Genomic DNA, 19297 nt, shown 5'->3' on the forward strand with positions numbered 1-19297 from the left:
TGCTATACTGAAATAGTAACCACTCCCATTTCCCTGCCAAAGCACCTGATATGCACTTTCTGGGGTAAAGTTATAGTATTTACTGCATGGATGCATCCTGTCTAGTAAAGTAGGCAATCTCTTGCTTTACCAAGCAGAATAAACCCTCCCTGCCCCCCCTCTCCACACACACACACACACACACACACACACACAAACCTGCCTGCAGGCCATAAGCATTCCTGATCTGCAGGAGGCAGGCACATTTACTATAAGATAGGAGGGAGAGGATGCTTTGTTTGGTAAATCCGCTTCCTTCCATGTGAATAGGAGTGGTAGCTTCTGCTTGGCAAGTTCAAGCTGTCAGAAATACAAATACAGAGACAGATAAATGAACACACAGATATAGATATCAGCTATGTTGGGAGCAGGTTTCAAGAGAAGAACCAGCCATTTGTCACAACTTGCCTTGTCCCTCAGAAAAAGCTTTTTTTCCCCCGCTAATAGCACATGACTCCAGAAGATTCCACCAATCACTTTCCTTATATTGTCTCAAGTTAAATTTAAATTTGTTTCTGAGGCATAAGAAGACTCACAATGAAGGCAGCACCCAAGTATGCTGGTACCTTTGTGTTGTCAGTGGATGGAAGGAGATCTCATTAAAGTGTCTCTGATGATCTCTAGTTCATCCAATGAAGTCCTTCAGCATTTCCAGCTCCAGCGGAGAGTTAGCAGGGTAAAGAAATATATATATATATATATATATATATATATATATATATATATATATATATATATATATATATATATGTTTAACAACTGCCAGCATCATCAGGGTAGCTTCCAGTCGATGGGGGAGGCTATTTATGGATATGGCGTTGTTTGCGCCCGGCTCCTGGACCTCGTTACAGGTCCCAGCCAATCCACTTGCACTCTGATTGGGGTTTCCGTGTTGCTGATCGTTATTTCTTGCTTTCCTTGTTTGTATCTGTGTTCCCACCCCCCTCCTCATGTGGCCGTGGATTGGGCGAAAGCTTGATATTTTAACTTATTAAAATTTTTTTATAGTTTTATAATTTCCTGGTGTTCTTGCATTTTTGCTAGTTAACTCAGGAATCACCTTTTTGTTTTTAGCATTCTTAAGAATGTGTGTGTGTGTGTGTGTGTGTGTGTGTGTGTGTGTGTGTGTCTGGCATCAAGCATCTTATTATTATCTCAGAGTTTTAATTCCGCAAGTTGATATGCTCTTATTATTTTTTAATTCTAAAGCCTTTATTGAAATACTACCTAGTTTCTGTTACTGCTGCTGCACTAAAGTAGTTTATAGAACTCCTGCGACAGTTTAAAGTCATTTAAATTACATTATTTCAAATAGCTTAAACTGTAACAGCTTCAAGAAAAATTAAATATTTGTTAAAATTCCCTAGCTGATCTCAAAAAGCCAAGCAGGGTCTGCTCAGATTAGTTCTTGGATGGGAGATTAACTGGAAACACCAAAGCTAAGGGCTAGATTGGGAAGTTGATAACACCTCTTGGAAGAAGGTAATGGCAAACAGCTTCTGCACTACTACCAAGAAAATTATATGGAGATGTCTATGCAATCTCAAAAAACAAAGGGCAGTTTCAGGGAGCCTTACTTTTACTATGTGATGACATAATATGTTTGTTCAGTTTATGGAATGTGTTAAGCTTTGGGGTAATTGCCACAGCATTGTGATTTTCCTTTCTTTTTTTCCCTTTTCCAGTTTACTTTTTAAAATGGGTGTGATTTACACCGCAGTGTAAGTCCTACCAATGACATAGGGTTTTTCCGCAATGAAGCCTTCAGCAGCTTGTATTCTGTGTGAAACAGATTAACTGGGTTGGAAGGGACTTTGGAGGTCTTCTAGTCTAACCTCCTGCTCAAGTAGGAGACTCTGTACCATTCCGGACAAATGGCAGTCCAATTTTTTCTTTAAAACCTCCAATGGTGGAGCACTCACAACTCCTGAAGGCAAGCCATTCTACCTGGAAATTAAATTTAACAAATCCCTTTTCAGATTTCAATCCAATTCTTCTTTTTAGCCAGAGTGATGGTTTGATGTTCTGTTTGGATCATATTTAATACAACTCCTATCATATTTAGATTTTGCTTCAGAAGGAAGGAAGGAAGGAAGGAAGGAAGGAAGGAAGGAAGGAAGGAAGGAAGGAAGGAAGGAAGGAAGGAAGGAAGGAAGGAAGGAAGGAAGGAAGGACCTTTAAACTTTTTTCCTGTCACTTGAGCTAGAACAGAAGGGACAGAATTCTTGTCAATTTCATCTATTAAAAACACAAAAACACAGGTCTGTCCTTGTACTATTTCATCTCTGGTTCTATAGTAAACTTTTTATGTAGTACCAGAAAATGTAAGCAGTGATTGTGTTACCTTCTAGATAGGGCTGGATTGAGGATGATTTCATGCATACTTGCCCTCAGGCTGAAGTTCACAGTTGGGATAAACTGGAAATATGGCTATGTCTAGATGTCTTCTAGGGTCATCTAACATTGTTCTGCCAAAATAATAGTAATGAGGACAAGTTTAATACTGCAACAATAGCTATGAAGAAGTTCATAGTTACAGATTCATTAGTGGCCCTAGAGCAAGCATTCAGTTCTCCAGATAGCTTCTAGAAAGAAAGAGGTGGGAAGGAGACTGGCCAAGATCTCAGCTGATTAGCTATTTAACATTTGTGCAATGATAAATGTGAGGATTCTATAGTCTGGGGTTCCAATTTCATCTGTGTGTGCCCAAGGTTAGAAATACAACCATTATCTCCAGATCATGGTCTCAGATTGGATTCTGCCAAGCCAGTGGACAAATTAAGCAGGTGGTATCTTCCCCATCTTCATTGGTCCCACCAATAAAAGTAACTTTCTGAAATTCATATTCTGAGTTTATTAGCCTCTTGATTGCCTTTCTTAAAGAGGAAAACAAAAAATGTCCCCTCTGTCATTTCCTTCCTGCCTTTGCTGCCAGCTTTCAAATGCTTGCATATGCAGGGACAACTGGTCAGCATTAGCTGACAGCATTTCTTAGATGTCCCTTGTTCTAATAATAAATCTGCATTCGGTCTCCTCTGTCTGCCTTGTCCAATTCTGCAAGGGCCTATCCTGCAAAGGAGGAGACTATCATGATTCAGGCAAGTTTGACTTTCTGAGGGTGCTTATCTATTAAGACTTTGCTCCAATTTCTAGTGACTTGATCTGTGTCTAGATGCAAATTTCTTCCCTTTCTTCATAGCCTTTAAACAAAGCAAGATAATCACCACTGAAAGTTTGCCTCCTGGAGCAAGCTCAGCATCATCCAGTCACTGCCCTGGAAGGAGGATTTGCTGTTTGGATGGCTGGATTCCTCGAGTCCTCAAGACCCCTGCTGCCACTGACAGCTGCTCCCCGTGTCCATGGAAACAATTCTGGGCAGCCCAGGAGGAAGGTAGAAACAGACAGTCGAGGGAGGAATCTGACTTGCAAAGGATCAAACATTCCTCCAGACTCTGGAGCCGGTTGCAGGGTAGTTAGCAGTCATTCAGGGTCAGGGTAGGAGCGAGACACAGGGACTTTAGCACTTTGGGCACACAGAAAGATAGGAAATTAAATAAGAGACATCCCTCTGATCCACCTACCCAATAAGGTGAATTTGGGAGAATACCCTCCCGGTCCTCATCCTCTAGCCTTTATTGAAAGCAGAGCAGGAGGTATACAGGAGCAGACAACATGATCTGGAAGATGTGAGCACATAACAGTGGCAAATGGGTGTGAGCTGCTTGTGATAGGCTGGCTGTGAATCTTGAAACGTGTTCCTGAAAAAGGCATATTCATCAACTCTGCCATCTTTTAAGGGACAAATCCAGTTCCTTACATGTCTGTGATCTTCCTGAATGACACATCATCTACTTACCTGGTTTTGTTCTCAGAAAGCACTCTCATCACCGACAAGATCTCTAAAAGTCTGCTAGTCAGACTGAAGTTCAACAGGAAAACAGAGATTCTTAGATTCCAGAATGACAGGTAAGTCAAAGAGAAAGGGAGGTAGGGTGGATTGCTATAAGTCAATGCATCCAAAACAGAGCTGAAATATGTTCATTTATTATTTCTGCTTATATATCCTTATGCATTGCTATTTGAGATTTTTTAGTAATGTTGTGTTAAATTGCATTAATTTTAGAGAGTCTTATGAAATACATGTCCAGTTTAGACTCTATGTTACTTACAGGGGAATATGTTTCTCTATAAAGTTCTAAAGGCAATGGAAAATATCTTTTTTAATATGAGAATTAGTAATTCTCCTATTAGAGTAGATATTATGAAAGGGTAACATGATACCTATTGTTTATTATTTGTCCAATACTTTGAGTTTTCACAAAAATTGCAACCTTTAAAGTAATAATGAAAATGCCATAGTAGCTAAGAGCATGACAACACAGTTCTATATGTCTGACTCAGAACTAAATTCAAAGGAGTTCAGTGCATTCCTTTGTTGTTCATCTATTCAGTGAAGATACTGCTGTTATAAAACTGTCATCCTCTCTTCTTCTTCCTCTTCCTCCCATCATAGCAAGCTATATTTTCAGGATCAGTAAAGATTATACTAAGTTCATCATGCATGAGAAGGGGTATAGAGAATATTAGGGTAGTAATTATGGATCTGGGAGATCTTCCTTCACCTGATTGTGCTACAATGTGCATTTTTGTTCACTACTGTAGTTCTAGGGAAGGAATTGAATCATTAGTTGAATCAGGAAGAAATCTGACAAAAATGCTTTGATTGGCATTCCTGAACCAAACAGGGGTTTAGTTTCAACAAGCTAAATGATTCACAATTCCATGCTTTTATAAGCCTATGAAAAATAGCAGCAGACAAGAGTTGAAGGGAAGAAAATAAGATAGAAGAAGAGATGAAAAGTTTGTACAATACTTTTCAAATTGACATCCTTCAGACATGTTTGATTACTATCCCTACTACACACATTCAACATGGACCATGGGCTGGATGATAGGAGTTGCAGTTCAATATAACTGGAAAGTGTCGGGGAAGATAAGGTGTTTTATGTTATTTCATAAACTCTTTCAACTTTGTTTATCCATATGTCTTATTTGAAGATTTACTTTCCTGAATATGCAAATCTCACCTGATGACAATTAATCTTGTAATTTGCTCATTTTCAAGAACATGGTTTTTGTTGTTGCTGTTTTAATAAAAAAAGTATTTGATTGGAAGGGATTTTTGTGAAAAAATATAATAAAGTGTAACAAAATATTATAAATTTCCTAATACTCTTTTGAGTTTATGGATTCATAACAAAAGCATGGATCTCCTAATTGTGTCAGCCTTACTAAGTAGGTCAGATAGAAAACCTAACCAAATAAACTAATTCTACTTTATTGAAAAGCTACATTAACAGAATCTTGCAAGTGTAAAAGTGCAATTCTCCTACCATCTTCTTTATAAAAGCCTCTTGCCCACTCAGTATTCAGCTGAGAGTTATGATGTCTCTTATCTGATCATTCTCTAAGCCAGTGGTTCTCAACCTTTTTAATGCCGCGACCCCCAACTGGTCGTAAGTCAAGGACTACTCAACCGGTCGTAAGTCGAGGACTACTCAACTGGTGCAGCACCATTTGCAGAATGGAACTTTTGGTGGGCTCAGCAGGGCAGAGACAGCCTGGACAATTCCTATTGGCTTTTGAAAGCCAATAGAATTAGACTCTATTCAAGAGTCTATTCTATTGGCTTTTAAAAGCCAATAGAATAAAAGGGAGTAGCACAGCTAAGGAAAAGGGGGAAAAATGGCGAACTGCGTTGTTTGGCGACCCCCATGAAATGGTCGTTCGACCCCAAATGGGGTCTCAACCCACAGGTTGAGAACCACTGCTCTAAGCCATGTCATGCTTTTCAGAAACATTTCCTATTTTAGGGATTACATCAGAGTTAATGGGTGTTTGCAGTCTCACAATGTTAGTACACCATATCAGTAATAGGCAATCGGACTAGGAAAGGACTTTGGGACATCATACAAGAGTTTGGGGTGCTGAATCTTATTTTACTGCTTTGGATAATCTCTCTCCTCTTATGAGGGGAAATCATACTTGCCTATTGCTCTTTGCTAGCACTAATTCACATAAATGCTTCCATCAACTTTTTTTTTGCAACAAGGCATTTTCTAGATGCAATCAATCTATTTTTCATAGATTTCCTAGACTTACAGCCAGACTGAAAATATGCTAGTTCTTTAGATGCTATAGTAGGCTGCATTTTAAATGACATTTTTTCTATTTAGGTTCTGAGCAGCAGTATTCAGATGATACTTTCTGCTTTTGTGGACAGGCAATAAAAGCCAAATAATTTTAGAACCCATTTGAATCTGCAGCTAGTGAGGCTTGAGGATAGTTGTAGTTGGTTCTTTGCTACAAGCTTCTATTATCTTGGCAGATGACTCCATCATAGCTGGAGGAGCTACACAGGAAAACCTTTGGTTTTGGCATACTGGTGGCATTTTTACCACTTGCCATTCAACTGCAGCCATTGTTTGTGACTAAAACTGATTAGAGGGTGGTATTTTTTTTTTAATGCTGCTTTATTTCGAGTGGCATTTGTAAATTTCAAAGCTGGCATCAAGCACTCCTCCTTAGTTGCACACTTGATGGAAATAACCCCTGTTCTGTGCATATTAGAATGGAGTGTCCGTAGCAAAATGGACAAATTATAGCAAGCCTTACCTCATGGCAATGTTAGTAGTGTGCAAGCTCCTTCCTTATATGTCTACACTGTGATACGGCTGTGGGAAGGATATATATAGTGACGCCATTGCACATATTCAGATGCCTCAAATGCTTATATAATATGTGTGTGTGTGTGTGATATATATATGATAATGAAAGCACAATTTTGAATTTATTGTTGAATTTTGCCACCCTTTACTTGGAAGGTGTAAGCAAGGGGAGTGAATAAAGTATGATGGATTCTTCTGGGTGGGCAAATCAAAAGAGATACCTTTTGATTGTAAACACTTTGCTGTTGCATGGTGATCTTCAGTGATGATGATACGATCATCATCATGATCTTCAAAAGACACAATGAAAACTCCATAATTTCTCAGAACACAGACAGATGTAACCATAGTTTCAACATTCTGCACCAAGCTAAATCCAAAAACTTTTAGGGAATTCCTAGAAGCTTGGCACTCAAACAAATCTATTGTTGTTGTTAGTTGTGAAGTCGTGTCCGACCCATCACGACCCCACAATGTTCCTCCAGGCCTTCCTGTCCTCCACCATCTTCTGGAGTCTATTTAAGCTCATGCCTACTGCTTCAGTGACTCCATCTAGCCACCTCATTCTCTGGCATCCCCTTCTTCTATTGCCCTCAACCTTTCCCAGCATTAGGCTCTTCTCCAGTGAGTCCTTCCTTCTCATTAGGTGGCCAAAGTATTTGAGTTTCAACTTCAGGATCTGGCCTTCTAAGGAGCAGTCAGGGTTGATCTCTTCTAGGACTGACCGGTTTGAATGCCTTGCAGTCCAAGGGACTCGCAGGAGTCTTCTCCAGCACCGTAGTTCAAAGGCCTCAATTCTTTGTCGCTCAGCCTTTCTTATGGTTCAACTTTCACAGCCATACATTGCAACTGGGAAAACCATGGCCTTGACTATACACACTTATGTTGGCAGGATGATATCTGTGCTTTTTATATGCTGTCTAGATTTGCAATAGCTTTCCTCCGCAGGAGCAAGCATCTTTTAATTTCTTGGCTGCAGTCCCCATCTGTGGTGATCTTGGCACTCAAACAAATATATAGGCACATAGAAATAAACCACACATACACTATTCAAAAGAAGTAATCAACACCCAAATAATCTAGGATTAGTACTGGGAACAACATCAGAAAAACAATCAAGTAGTAAACAATACCTTAAACAGAGAACTGCTAACTCAGACAAAAAATCAAGTAGTAAACAATAGTCTAATCAAGAAACTACCAAGAAGTAAACAATACCCCCACCAATACTGACAGGTCAAGCTACTATATATAAACAAAACAAGCCCGACTCCCTTCTAGCACTGAAGATATTATTTAGCCAGGTAACAAAACATCTGCAAGAAAATAACCAAACTCAGAGATTATTTAGGATTGCACAGTTCATTCCTGAGCATCAAATATTCCATTCCAATGATGATGTTCATCCAGTTTCAAGCACATTTATCTAGAAATTATTTCAGAGGCATTAAATGCATTAGTGTGAATTGCCCGCTTTAAAAGGTGCAAACTGAATGCATGACAAACGTGTTGTTGCTCATTATATAACCATGTGAAGAAAACAGCCTAAGTTTTCCAGAAGCTCCAACTGTCCCAATTTTCTGATCACTTGCACTTGCTAGTTCTGCCTCTATTTTTAAATATCATTTTCACAGTTTGTGGGCGATAGGAGATTTCTCGTATCATTCCTCTTTATGACTCAGCAGCCTCCATAGCCCTTTGAATCCAGATGCAATCCAAATGCAGAGTCTGCAAGCCCCATAAAACCCAGCCAGGCTGATAAACATTTGAATGCAGTGGGCAGCCTGCCTTCCCACACACAGCTGAGGCCCTTTCTCACGACACAGAAATATGTTTGTTTTTTAAGCTTTCTTTCAATATATATTTCATCCAGATAGTAAAAGTGGCTTGGATTTCAATGGCATCTGCTGGGAATGGGGTCGAAATATGCATATGCATTTGGTATAGCTGCAGTATTCAGCAACTACATCCAGGCCTTCAATTGTAATATTGCATTCCGTGTTTTGCAGATTTTCACCCCGAATGCTGCTGCTTTGAAATCTAGCTCACTGCACCTTGACCATGCTGGCCCATTCTAATGACCTAAAAATATATTGGATTGTACTTCCCATATTCCCAGCTAGCATGCCTTGGTAGCTGCACTTGATGTGGTCCAAGGTATATGTAGAATGCTAGGTTGAGGTTAGCTCAGGACAGAAGCAAGAGTTTTAAATGTTTGTTTTATTCATTTAAACCAATTTTAAAGTTTGTGTGTCTCCTAAAGGCAGCTTTCATAAAAGATTATGCAACATTTGCCCTTCAGAATAAATAAAAGTACATTTCATAAAATGTCACACATTGTGTTCCTAGCTATAATACCATTTTTCATCAAAAGTAGATTTTATAAAAATCCAGTGACCCCAATTGTTCATCTCTCCTTCTCCATAGGAGCTATCTAGGGAGAGGCCTTAGGCTTGTGAAAGTTCTCACAAGATTCAGAGTAAACTATTTAATGCTATATCAGGCTGTGATCAAGACAGGGAACAAATGGGAAATGTTTCCCACCCCAAAGAGGGCTGATTTGGACTTCCTACTTAGCCCATCAATGATTAGATGACTGGAGGCTAAACCATAAGATGAATGGTTATGGGAACTGGGTATGTCTAGTCTAAAAAAGAGAAGGACTGGGGTGACATGATATCAATCTTCCAATATATGAGGGGCTGTCACAGAGAAGGAATTGACCTATTTTCCAAAGCACTTGAGGGCAGAACAAGTAACAGATGGAAGATTATCAAAGAGAGATCCAACCTAGAATTAAGGAGAAATTTCATGATCAGTGGAGCAGCTTGCCTCCATCACTGGAGGTTTTCAAAAAGAGATAAGACAGCCATTTGTCTGGAGTGGTATAGGGTCTTGCTCAAGTAGGGGGTTGGACTAGAAGATCTCCTAGATCCCTTCCAACTCTGTTATTCTAAGTTCAACCTTATATAGCACTCACAACCTGCCAAGTGCAGGAATTGCCAACATCCTCCTCTCACTCATAACTTCTTGCAAACCTCTTTATATCCATGTTTGCTAGCTTTGATTCAAAGGGGCTGTTTTCTGACCCAAGCTATCTTAAATCCTTCAGAGCAGGTGGTTTCAACTGCTTTGATCTGTTCAGGTAGCAGATCCAGCAATGATTGGCTATAACAGCTGGCATGTCCTCTCCTCTTCAGTGGCTGATGCTGCCTTGTACAGCCATTTCATCCTAGGTTATTGGGCTGCTATGTTTTCTGGTGATCAGCTATAACTAGGTTTTCTAAGCTTGCAGATGACCAGATGTTCATCCATTTAATCAATGAAATGCTATCAAACCTAGAAGCTCATGCTCCCTTTAGCCCTTACAGTTCCCAGTGGGCACACTTTGGATTGCTGCCCAGGCTGAGTGAAATATTTTCCCATCCCCTTATCCAAAGTACTGCAAAGTTACCCTTCCCTTTCCCTCTCCCCTCCCTTCCCCTTCCCTTCCCTCTTTCTTTCTTTTCTTTTTTCTTTTTTCTTTACCATTTGTAAGTTGAAAATTAGGACTGTTGCTACTCAGTTCCTATGAAGTTGAGCTATGAATTCTTCCTTGCTAAAAGTTTCCATAGATCTTCGTAGGAGCTTAGGAACAACAACATATTCCCTATTGCTTTGATTATAGTGGCAGAGCAACAATGATCTCATGGGGTTTCTGTTCTGAAAGGAAAGCGGGTAAAGGCATCCATGTGTGAGATGTCTAGGAAAACCAAGGAAAGACATGGAGACTAGTGAGAAGGGGACAATCTCTAAAGGGAAAGGCGGGCACTGGGAAATCCCCCTGTCCAGGAGCCAGCCAGAAACAAGCAACCCTGACTGCAATGCAGCATTGCCCAGAGTCTAGTCCTTTACATAGGGCAGATGGGAGGAAGAGGCATAAGAAATGCGGACACCGTTTCATATAAACTGAGCTTGTATTTGAAATACTGCCATTGCAGGAATTCTTTCCTGATGGCTTTTGAGCTTTCCCACTGCACAGTTTGCTTATCAAAAGTTCTTGCATTCCTTTGTTGTTTATTAATTAGTTGCACTGGGAGGAAGCAAGAGTGACACTTAACCTTTGTGAGGCATGCTGGCAAGTGACACACACCAGATACCCACACAGAGACACACACAGAGATAAACACACACACACACACACACACACACACAAAAACACCCAGCTATGATCAGAAATGGAACAAAAATGTAGGTGAGCCTAGGATAACAATTAAATCTGATTTAGCATCTAGGAGTGAAATAAAATAAAATGACAGAAGAAAAGAGAAAAGGATGACCAGCAGCAGGTTACAGCAGGAATGAGTATATATCATTGAGATCTGAAGGACAAGAATGGGGTCCTATTTGTCCTAGAGAAAATCTATCTATCTTTGGGGATTGAAGGGCCTCTTCCCATCTTTTCAACTTTATTCTATTATTCTTTTAACTGCTTCTCTGTGGCATATAATATTTAATATAATATACATAATATTTATGTGATTGCTATACTTTTGATTGTACACATGGAGACATCTAGACATCTAGAGTTCCTCTGAGAGTGAGATGGGCAGTTTCTAAATTTGATATATAAATGAATAAAATGCATTTTATCCTCCATCTTTTAGAGCTTCAGTATGGCTTATATCCAAGATGCAGAATGGGCTGGGAGCATGGAAATGACTCAGGATGTTCAAGTTGTACTCATCAGTTTCTAACTGCTGTCTGTAGAAGTGAGAGAGGCATTTTTAGACTTGGCTTCCAGCAACAAATATTTTTAGCTGACACTATTCACCTTAGTGAGCCTCCAGAAGTTACTCTTGATCTAAGAGATGGATGTCATTTGTCCAAGCCTCAGCCTGGGCAGGCTGAGGCTTGGAGGCACAAATATATTAATCAAGCTAGGGATCAGATTCTCTGAAAGTCTGCTTCTATAAGAAATGGAAATCCCTCAAACTTTTAGAATTTCTTTCTTCATCAGTTTCTCGATTTCAGAGAGACCTTTGGTTATATTGTCAAAACAGCAATGTTAGAACTTAGAACCTCAGTAGCTTTCCTAGCAAGTGTAATAAAACTGTACACATGATTTTCTTAAAATGCAGATAGTAATATTCTTGCATTACATCCTCTTAGAAAAATAATTACAGTATTCCCATGTGGAAAGAATCTATCCCTTGGAAAGGAAGATTGGGGTTTTTAAAAGAAAAATTTCAAAATTCGAAGATCTTTTTAGAGTTGCTGAGAGGATCATAATAGAGGCAAATGTATTTTTTTCTGATTAATCCTCCTCTAGGGGAGGATTGTCTTAAACTCAGGGTCTTCTTACTTCTGGGTGCATATGGTATAACATATGTAAATATTACTATTAATAGTCTCACTAGAAAATCATTCCGTGTCATGAACAACTGAATGCTACCCATTATTACAGTGAATCAAAAATATCCATAGATAAGAGGCATTTTTTAAATACTTGGATGACACAAGTAAGCATATAAATATTATTTTAAGAAATCAGAGAGAGAAGCTAGCTGGGGCATTCTAGAAGCTGAGATCCATATACCTAAAAATTGTCAAGGTTGAGAAATATTGGTCTATAAGCATAAGCACAAGATCTCAGTGATGAGAAGTTACTGATATGAGAAGCTATTTTACTGAATTCATTAAGAATTGGCTTATTTTATCTGCCCAACAACAGTGTGAGATTTTACACTGCCAAAATAATGTTGTTTGGAGTATTATAAAATGCTGCCAATTAATTATTACATTCATCTGAGAATCAGTGTGGATCTAGCAATCCCCAAGGCTGAATAAAAATTTACATGCAGATCACCTTAGTGACAATCTATATCAATGATCCACTCTACTAGATCACTATTATCACAAGCAAAGAAAGCAGATTTCTACTGAGATATACAGCATTCAGTTTTTGCCTCACAATCTAATCTCCAATTACAATCACTGACCTTCTCATCTAACCACCCTCTCTTTTCATTCCATCTTACACTGAACTTTAGGGGACTTCTTCAGGGCAGGGTTTAGTTCTTTAGGGGAGTTGTTTTGCTCTTAAGGTCTCATAGACATTTGTACCTGGATTTTTAATTATTTCCCCCAACCCATGTTGAACTAGAAGACAAAGACCATTGCTTTTGGGCCGATATATATTTGAATTTATTTCATTAGCAATATATTCCCTCAATTTCAAGGGAAATCAGATAAAAGATTTTATCAAATGTCTGGTTTTAATTGACTGATCAATATCCCTGAAAGCCAAATGTCTGAGTCATCATTCATTGCTGCTTAATAATACAAATGAGCATTTCTCAATGCAGTCAGTCATACAGAGCAATTGACATCTGTTCACAAGTGCCACTTTTGACACCTCCCTGACACGGTTCATTCTACATGACTGGCCTGCCTTGTGCGCTCCATTAACCTGGGTGGGCAAGGTATCAATTACAGGCTTTTTGTATAATTTTAAAGGGATTACACTACAGATATACTTTGACAGACATAAATAGCAGCTAGAGGAAAATCAAGGTTACAGCCAAACTAAATGGAGTGGTGAGCCCTCCTTGACTTGTATGGGTAAAGTGCAGCATTGTAGCATCTGCTTGTTTGTTACTAGCACCTCTTGATCTACCAGCTGGAACCAACTGCAAGATAGCACCTCAGTGTGATGGATGTGCACTTATATTAAGAAACAGACCTTTTCTGGATCTATGCTTAGCTCAGAAAGTTCTTTTGGTTACTGAAATAGAACCAATAATCCTTCCGCGTTAAAAAAAATCATGCCTGGTTCAAAGAACTTATTAGGAAGAAAATGTTTATAGGTTGTGTTTGTTGTTGATGGTGTCAAAAACCATGCTGATGTAGTCTAGATCATTCTCAGATCAGTGATCAGACCTAGATTTTCTTTTTGGCCATGTGTGCTTGGCAATCTTGCCACATTTTGGGTAAGCATCTAGTCTCTTGCCTATACTCGAGCATGAGGAAGACCTATTCTAGCTTCTTTTAGCTGAAGCAACAAAATAATCTATTTTCTTCTTTAGTGCTGTTTTCGTTATGTTGACGAGCATCAGTCTATTTTGACATTAGGTGGAGATCCCAAGAAATAACAAAGGAAAAAAAAAAAAGAAAGAAACTGCATCTGCTGTCACTAAAATGATTGTTTGCCCTGCTACCATCATTCTCATGTAGGCAAAAGATGATAGAAGTTGTATTCTAGAACTAGAACAACTGTAAGATAACAGGTTGGGCAAAGGTTTGTTATAGCATAAAATAGGATCCTCTTGTTAGGCAGAAAACAATACAAAAAGGCTCCTGTTTAATGGTGCACATCTTTATTTCTGTAGCTTTTAATTTTTCTTAAATATAATTTTCTCTAATCCATTCAGGACTTTAAGATCCAAATTACACCATCTTAAAACAGGTGGCCTTCATTACCACTGATGAATCTCAATGAAGTTTTGAGCAGTTGGTGTTGCTGTGGTTAGTGAGAAAATAAATACAGCACTTATAATTTTACAGTTTATTTCCTTTTCTACGGGATGAGAATTGTCTGTAGGCAAAGGAAATGAGTCCACTCTGTGAATATGATTTCCCTGTAACATTTAAGTACTTCAAATTGGCACATTGTATTACCAAAAATGGCCACAGGTGTAGATTTGAGGTTTATGCTGGCCAAGGTAGTTCTGGAAGGACCATAATTTTCTGCCTTAACATGTGTTTTGCTTCTTCAGGAATCCTGGTATTTTGGCATTAAGCTTCTCAACTTAGAAGACTGGAAAAGACTCTTGTCTATGCTGTATCTGCCATTCAAAGCAGATACCACTTGGCCAGCTGAAGTTGATATCTGCAAGCATTCACACCAGATAAGAATTCTGTCATGTGTATGTTTGTGTGTATGTGTGGAATACTTATAATTACCTAGGGTCACTTAATTAATTAAATCCACAAGATAATGTGTAGGAAACATTTCTCTTTGTTTTATAGTAAAGGTTCAAGTTCTACTCTTCACAATTACAGGGGCAAAAAGAAAAATGACATACAAAGCTCAAGGGTAGACTTTTGGTTCCATGTCTTTTAGAAGCATCACATCCAACGGACAGCAACTAATCAAGGTCACTTTACAAAAGGCATTTTGCTAGTCCTGCTTTCTTAGATCCTTTCTTAGGCCATTCTGCATGCAAAGTAGGTACTTTGCCATTCGATGTTTATTAGCAAGTGAACAATTTGGAGCAGTGCTGGATATTTTCCAGGAACATGAAGTTCAAGCATGTATTCATGTGCAATCATCAGATTCACTACTTGTTACTTGCTCTACCATTCTTATCTGCCACTTCACTTCCTGAAGCCCTTCAGTAAAACAAAGAGCTTTCCTTGAATTAGCCAGCAGGGAGAGATTACTCAGGAGCAATTCTGAGACCACAGCCTCCCATTCACCCCAAGAGGTGACAAGACCTCTGAAGAATTGCCCACCAGAGCCTTGGAAAATTACTCAAAAGCTCTCTGGAAACTCAGTAGTTCTATTAGATGCCTAGGAGAGATTGGTTGCATATATAATAATAACAATAACAATAATAACAACAACAACAAAAACAACAACAAAAACACAAAACAAAACAACAATAATAATAATATTGGAAGGGACCTTGGAAGTCATCTAGTCCAACCTGCTCAGGCAGGAAACCCTACACCATTTCAGATGTCCAGTCTCTTCTTAAAAACTTCCAGTGGGAGCATTCACAGCTTCTGGAGGCAGGTTGTTCCACTGATTAATTGTTCTAACTGTCAGGAAATTTCTTCTTTGTTCTAGATTGCTTCTCTTCTTGGTTATTTTCCATCCATTTCTTCTTGTCCTACCTTCAGGTATTTTGGAGAATAGCTTGACTCCCTCTTCTTTGTGGCAGCCCCTGAAATATTGGAACACTGCTATCATGGCACCCCTCATCCTTCTCTTCATTAGACTACTAGACATTCCCAATTCCAGCAACTGTACCTTATATTTTAGCCTCCAGTCCCCTAATCATCTTTGTTGTTCTTCTCTGTACTCTGTACACCATTTCAGATGTCTTCTCCCTATGCAAGTTGGTGACCTTGTTTGCTTCTAAAGCAATCAGATGGTGATCTGACTATGATAAGAGATACATGTTAATGTTTCATCCACTCAGATCACATTGCATCTGCCTGGTGACAAAAACCAGATCAAGTGTTTAGCCTTCTACAAGTCAGATTCTTAATATGTGTAAAAGTGACCTTGGGGAATATGTGAGGGAGTCATTAAAGGAGAGTGGGGAGGAACAAGCAATTATTAATAGACTGGACCATGCACAGTTAGAAAGAAGCATGAGAAACTCAAAATAACCTCATCTTGATTTTATTTACTAAGGTAGGGCAAACCTGGATATGCTTTCAAAACTCTATTATATCCCGAGACAATAAAATAGCATTCCTGGGATCTCTGTCTGAAGTGCTAACATGAGCTTAAGAACAGAAGAGGATTGAATTTATACTGCTGAACAGTTCAAGCCAGGTTTAGTTTAAGTAGATAGCTTTGTTGAAATTTAACCATTGTTTTAGCATTGTCTTAGCATGTTGTATGAACAAGTCCCTCCTCTTAAGCCATGATTTACATAAGATCTTAAGTGAATACATAATTAAGAAATTTGACATGTATCATATTGTGTGAATCTAGGACAAAAAGGCTCCTTGACTATTTATTTGTTATGAATGTGTGTGTATCTGTATTTCTATCCTACAGTTTTGAACTGTACAACAATAAAAACAAGACAGAATAGTCTACAAAGTAGGTGCCAAAACAGAGATGACTTATTTTCTATTCCATACACCCATAAGATCACATCATGATGGTTTCTTGAGCAGATCCTCTATGGAGGTCCTCACAGAACAGATATGTTCACTATTGGTATTCAGGGGTGTCAAACTGCCGGCCCGCAGGCCGGATGCGTCATGAGGAAGCCACGCCCACCCCATTGCCAGCAATGGTAAAACAGTCCCGATACGTTGCGCAATATCATGTGATGTCATGGGTTTGACATGTCTGGATTAAATAGTACCTTAGTGTATTTAGTTGAGCGGATGTTGTAACATCTACTTTCCATGTGAGCTCTCCAAGGTCCTGCAGAATCTGCAGCTCCTTGGCTTATGCTCTGCAGCTTGACGCTGGACAGCCCTGATTCAAAGTTGTCTTCTCTAGACAGGGCTTAGGTCTTGTTGGCTCCACATCAACCAGAAGACATGTTGTCTCATACATACATACATCTCTACATCCACAGATGTAACAAATAAAATCCCTGCACTTCATTTGACAACCCCCTCATTTGTCTTATTTGACAGCATCATATTTATTGCTTTCTATACTTACTTGTTTTTGCCGCCTGCCTCAGGCTGTTCTATACTGTTTCATCCTCCCCCTTGAAAGGCTTCTGGCACTGTTCTCTGTTAACAGTCCAACCAGGCATCCTCATAATTACTCAAGAATTTAAGGATGCCAAGTTCTGACAGCCTTCTTCTTCTAAAGATGTCCTTGGCTCATGGAAATTATGTGGAACTTTTCACTGCACTCCATCTAAAGGAACTGCTGCAGTAGCTATTACTGCTACTGACAAAGTCTCTTGGTATTTGGGAGGGAGGGGGAGATGAGTAAAGGGTGAAATGTTTATACTGAGAAATAGTCTTTTAGACTCAACACCTTCTCCATATCAGAACATTTGCGCCAGCATCACCCACTCCCAAATACACACCTCTTGCTTGCTGTTTCACACTCAGAACAAAGACCAAAAATAGCCTGGAGGAACGCAGGAATCTGCAAGCAATCAAGCCCCACAGATTCCTGCCCCACCAACTGCTCAGAAGCAGACCCTGTAGCTTATTGATTCTACTGTGATTTTCCCACCAACTGCTCAGAAGCAGACCCTGTAGCTTATTGATTCTACTGTGATTTTCCACCCCTTTCTTCATTTTCTGGCTCAATGACTTGTTTGCATTTGCATGGACTCCTCTGGCTTAACCTGGAAAACCACTTGGCATCTGCTTAATTAATTCAACAAGGAGGCTTTCACTGGAACCAAGTACCTTTTCTTGGCAATATTTCTTCTCTTTTGCTGACAAAAGCGTTAAGAGTCTCCTTTGCTCAAGGTTGTAGAAAAGAATAAACAGAAAGGGTGTCCATCTCAATTCCCCCCTCCCATTCAATACAAAGTGAAAAAACCTTTGGTGCATGGTGATGGAAAAGTTATTTCCAGCAAATCCTCTGGGCCAGCCATTTCAGAATGATGGAAATTATATACAAACACAGGTGAAGAATGCCAGTTTGGGAATTATTGTCTTGTTGTCAGTTGTAGAGGTAATGGTTTTTGGTGGTTTCAGCTTATACATAAACATGAACATCAAGCTCCTTCAGTCCCACCGAGGCTGCACACAGGGAGAGGTGAGCTTCCCTGTTCATTTCCAGGAAAACACATCCCTTTTCAAGCTATATCTTCCATGGAATTTTAAGAATACCCATTCACATTCTTAGAGAGTGTTCAAACAGCTGAGGCCAAGAATCCTTGTAAACAAAGTAATAAGTTAAGTTCTTATTATAATTATTATCTTAGTACAAATCCCTACATGCAAAGGGGAAGCTGAGAAACCCACTTAAGAAAATCAAGCAACTTTATGTCTGTGTTAGATTTGAAATCAAAGAGTTGTAGGCCTGTAGTGAAAGGCTGAATTGTATTCATATTCTTCTTTGGTGTGGCCAATAATAAATGTTCTATTAAAAGCTTACCTGTAGCTATAGAAGAAGATACAATCAAAACCGGAAAAAATGAATAAGAAACATTAAGGAGGGCTCTACTTAAGCCACCTGCTCCTCTTGCAGTTATGAAAATTAAAAACTCTTAAATAGGAATGCAAATAGGATCAAGAAGTCAAATGGAAGGGACTCTGAAGCTAAACTGAGGCCCTAGACTCTTTATAATGATGGAAATACAATAAACCACTCTCTACTGAACTAAGGTTGCAGAATCCCTGTTGGTCTTCAGACCATACCAGGCTTTGAATGAAGTATTAAGGATCATATCCACAAACTGAGCAGCCAGTCCATGGGAAGAGTGGAATTTATCTTTGGCTCTACATCATGGGAGGGTGCTTTGTGGGCTTCAAAAGGGATTCTGGCAAACAACATATTCTGCCAAACTCTTTACATTTCTAGTCTAGCTCATTCCTGTTTTAACCAGTAGTGAATCCCGTATTTATCTTTTTAATCTGTTCTGAAATGTCAGGGACTGAACCAGTGACCTTATATAGGTAAAACTCATTTATCAAACAACCTGGAATAGAGATAACTGCTTTACCTAAATACAACTAAGGTTACTCCTGGATAAATTAAGATTGAATAAGATTGTATATTTAACTAAGAATAAGATTTACCCTCAAGTATTAATGTGATTTCAAATTAGATTTTCTCTCTCTTCTACAGCTTTTAAATTTATACTAGCCCCTACTAA

General features: G+C 39.1%; 1 protein-coding gene and 1 long non-coding RNA gene across 2 annotated transcripts in view; one reads left to right on the forward strand and one right to left on the reverse strand.

Moving 5' to 3' along the window:
* Positions 1-202: 202 nt before the first annotated feature.
* On the reverse strand, positions 203-18455 carry LOC120309128. The gene is made up of 3 exons (XR_005557009.1): positions 17170-18455; positions 2384-2507; positions 203-339 (listed from the first exon to the last, which is right to left on the reverse strand). It is a non-coding gene; the product is annotated as an uncharacterized LOC120309128 (long non-coding RNA).
* The window catches only part of EFR3B (EFR3 homolog B), a 114270-nt gene continuing 98217 nt past the window's right edge, over positions 3245-19297 (forward strand). Inside the window, exon 1 of the mRNA XM_039346019.1 lies at positions 3245-4005. Coding sequence (XP_039201953.1) covers positions 3999-4005 — 7 coding nt within the window. The 5' untranslated portion in view covers positions 3245-3998. The remainder of the gene's footprint in view (positions 4006-19297) is intronic.

Source organism: Crotalus tigris, unplaced genomic scaffold, assembly GCF_016545835.1.
Source record: "Crotalus tigris isolate CLP2741 ecotype Arizona unplaced genomic scaffold, ASM1654583v1 scf7180000017987.690289119674:8195010, whole genome shotgun sequence".
Taxonomy (NCBI): Eukaryota; Metazoa; Chordata; class Lepidosauria; order Squamata; family Viperidae; genus Crotalus; species Crotalus tigris.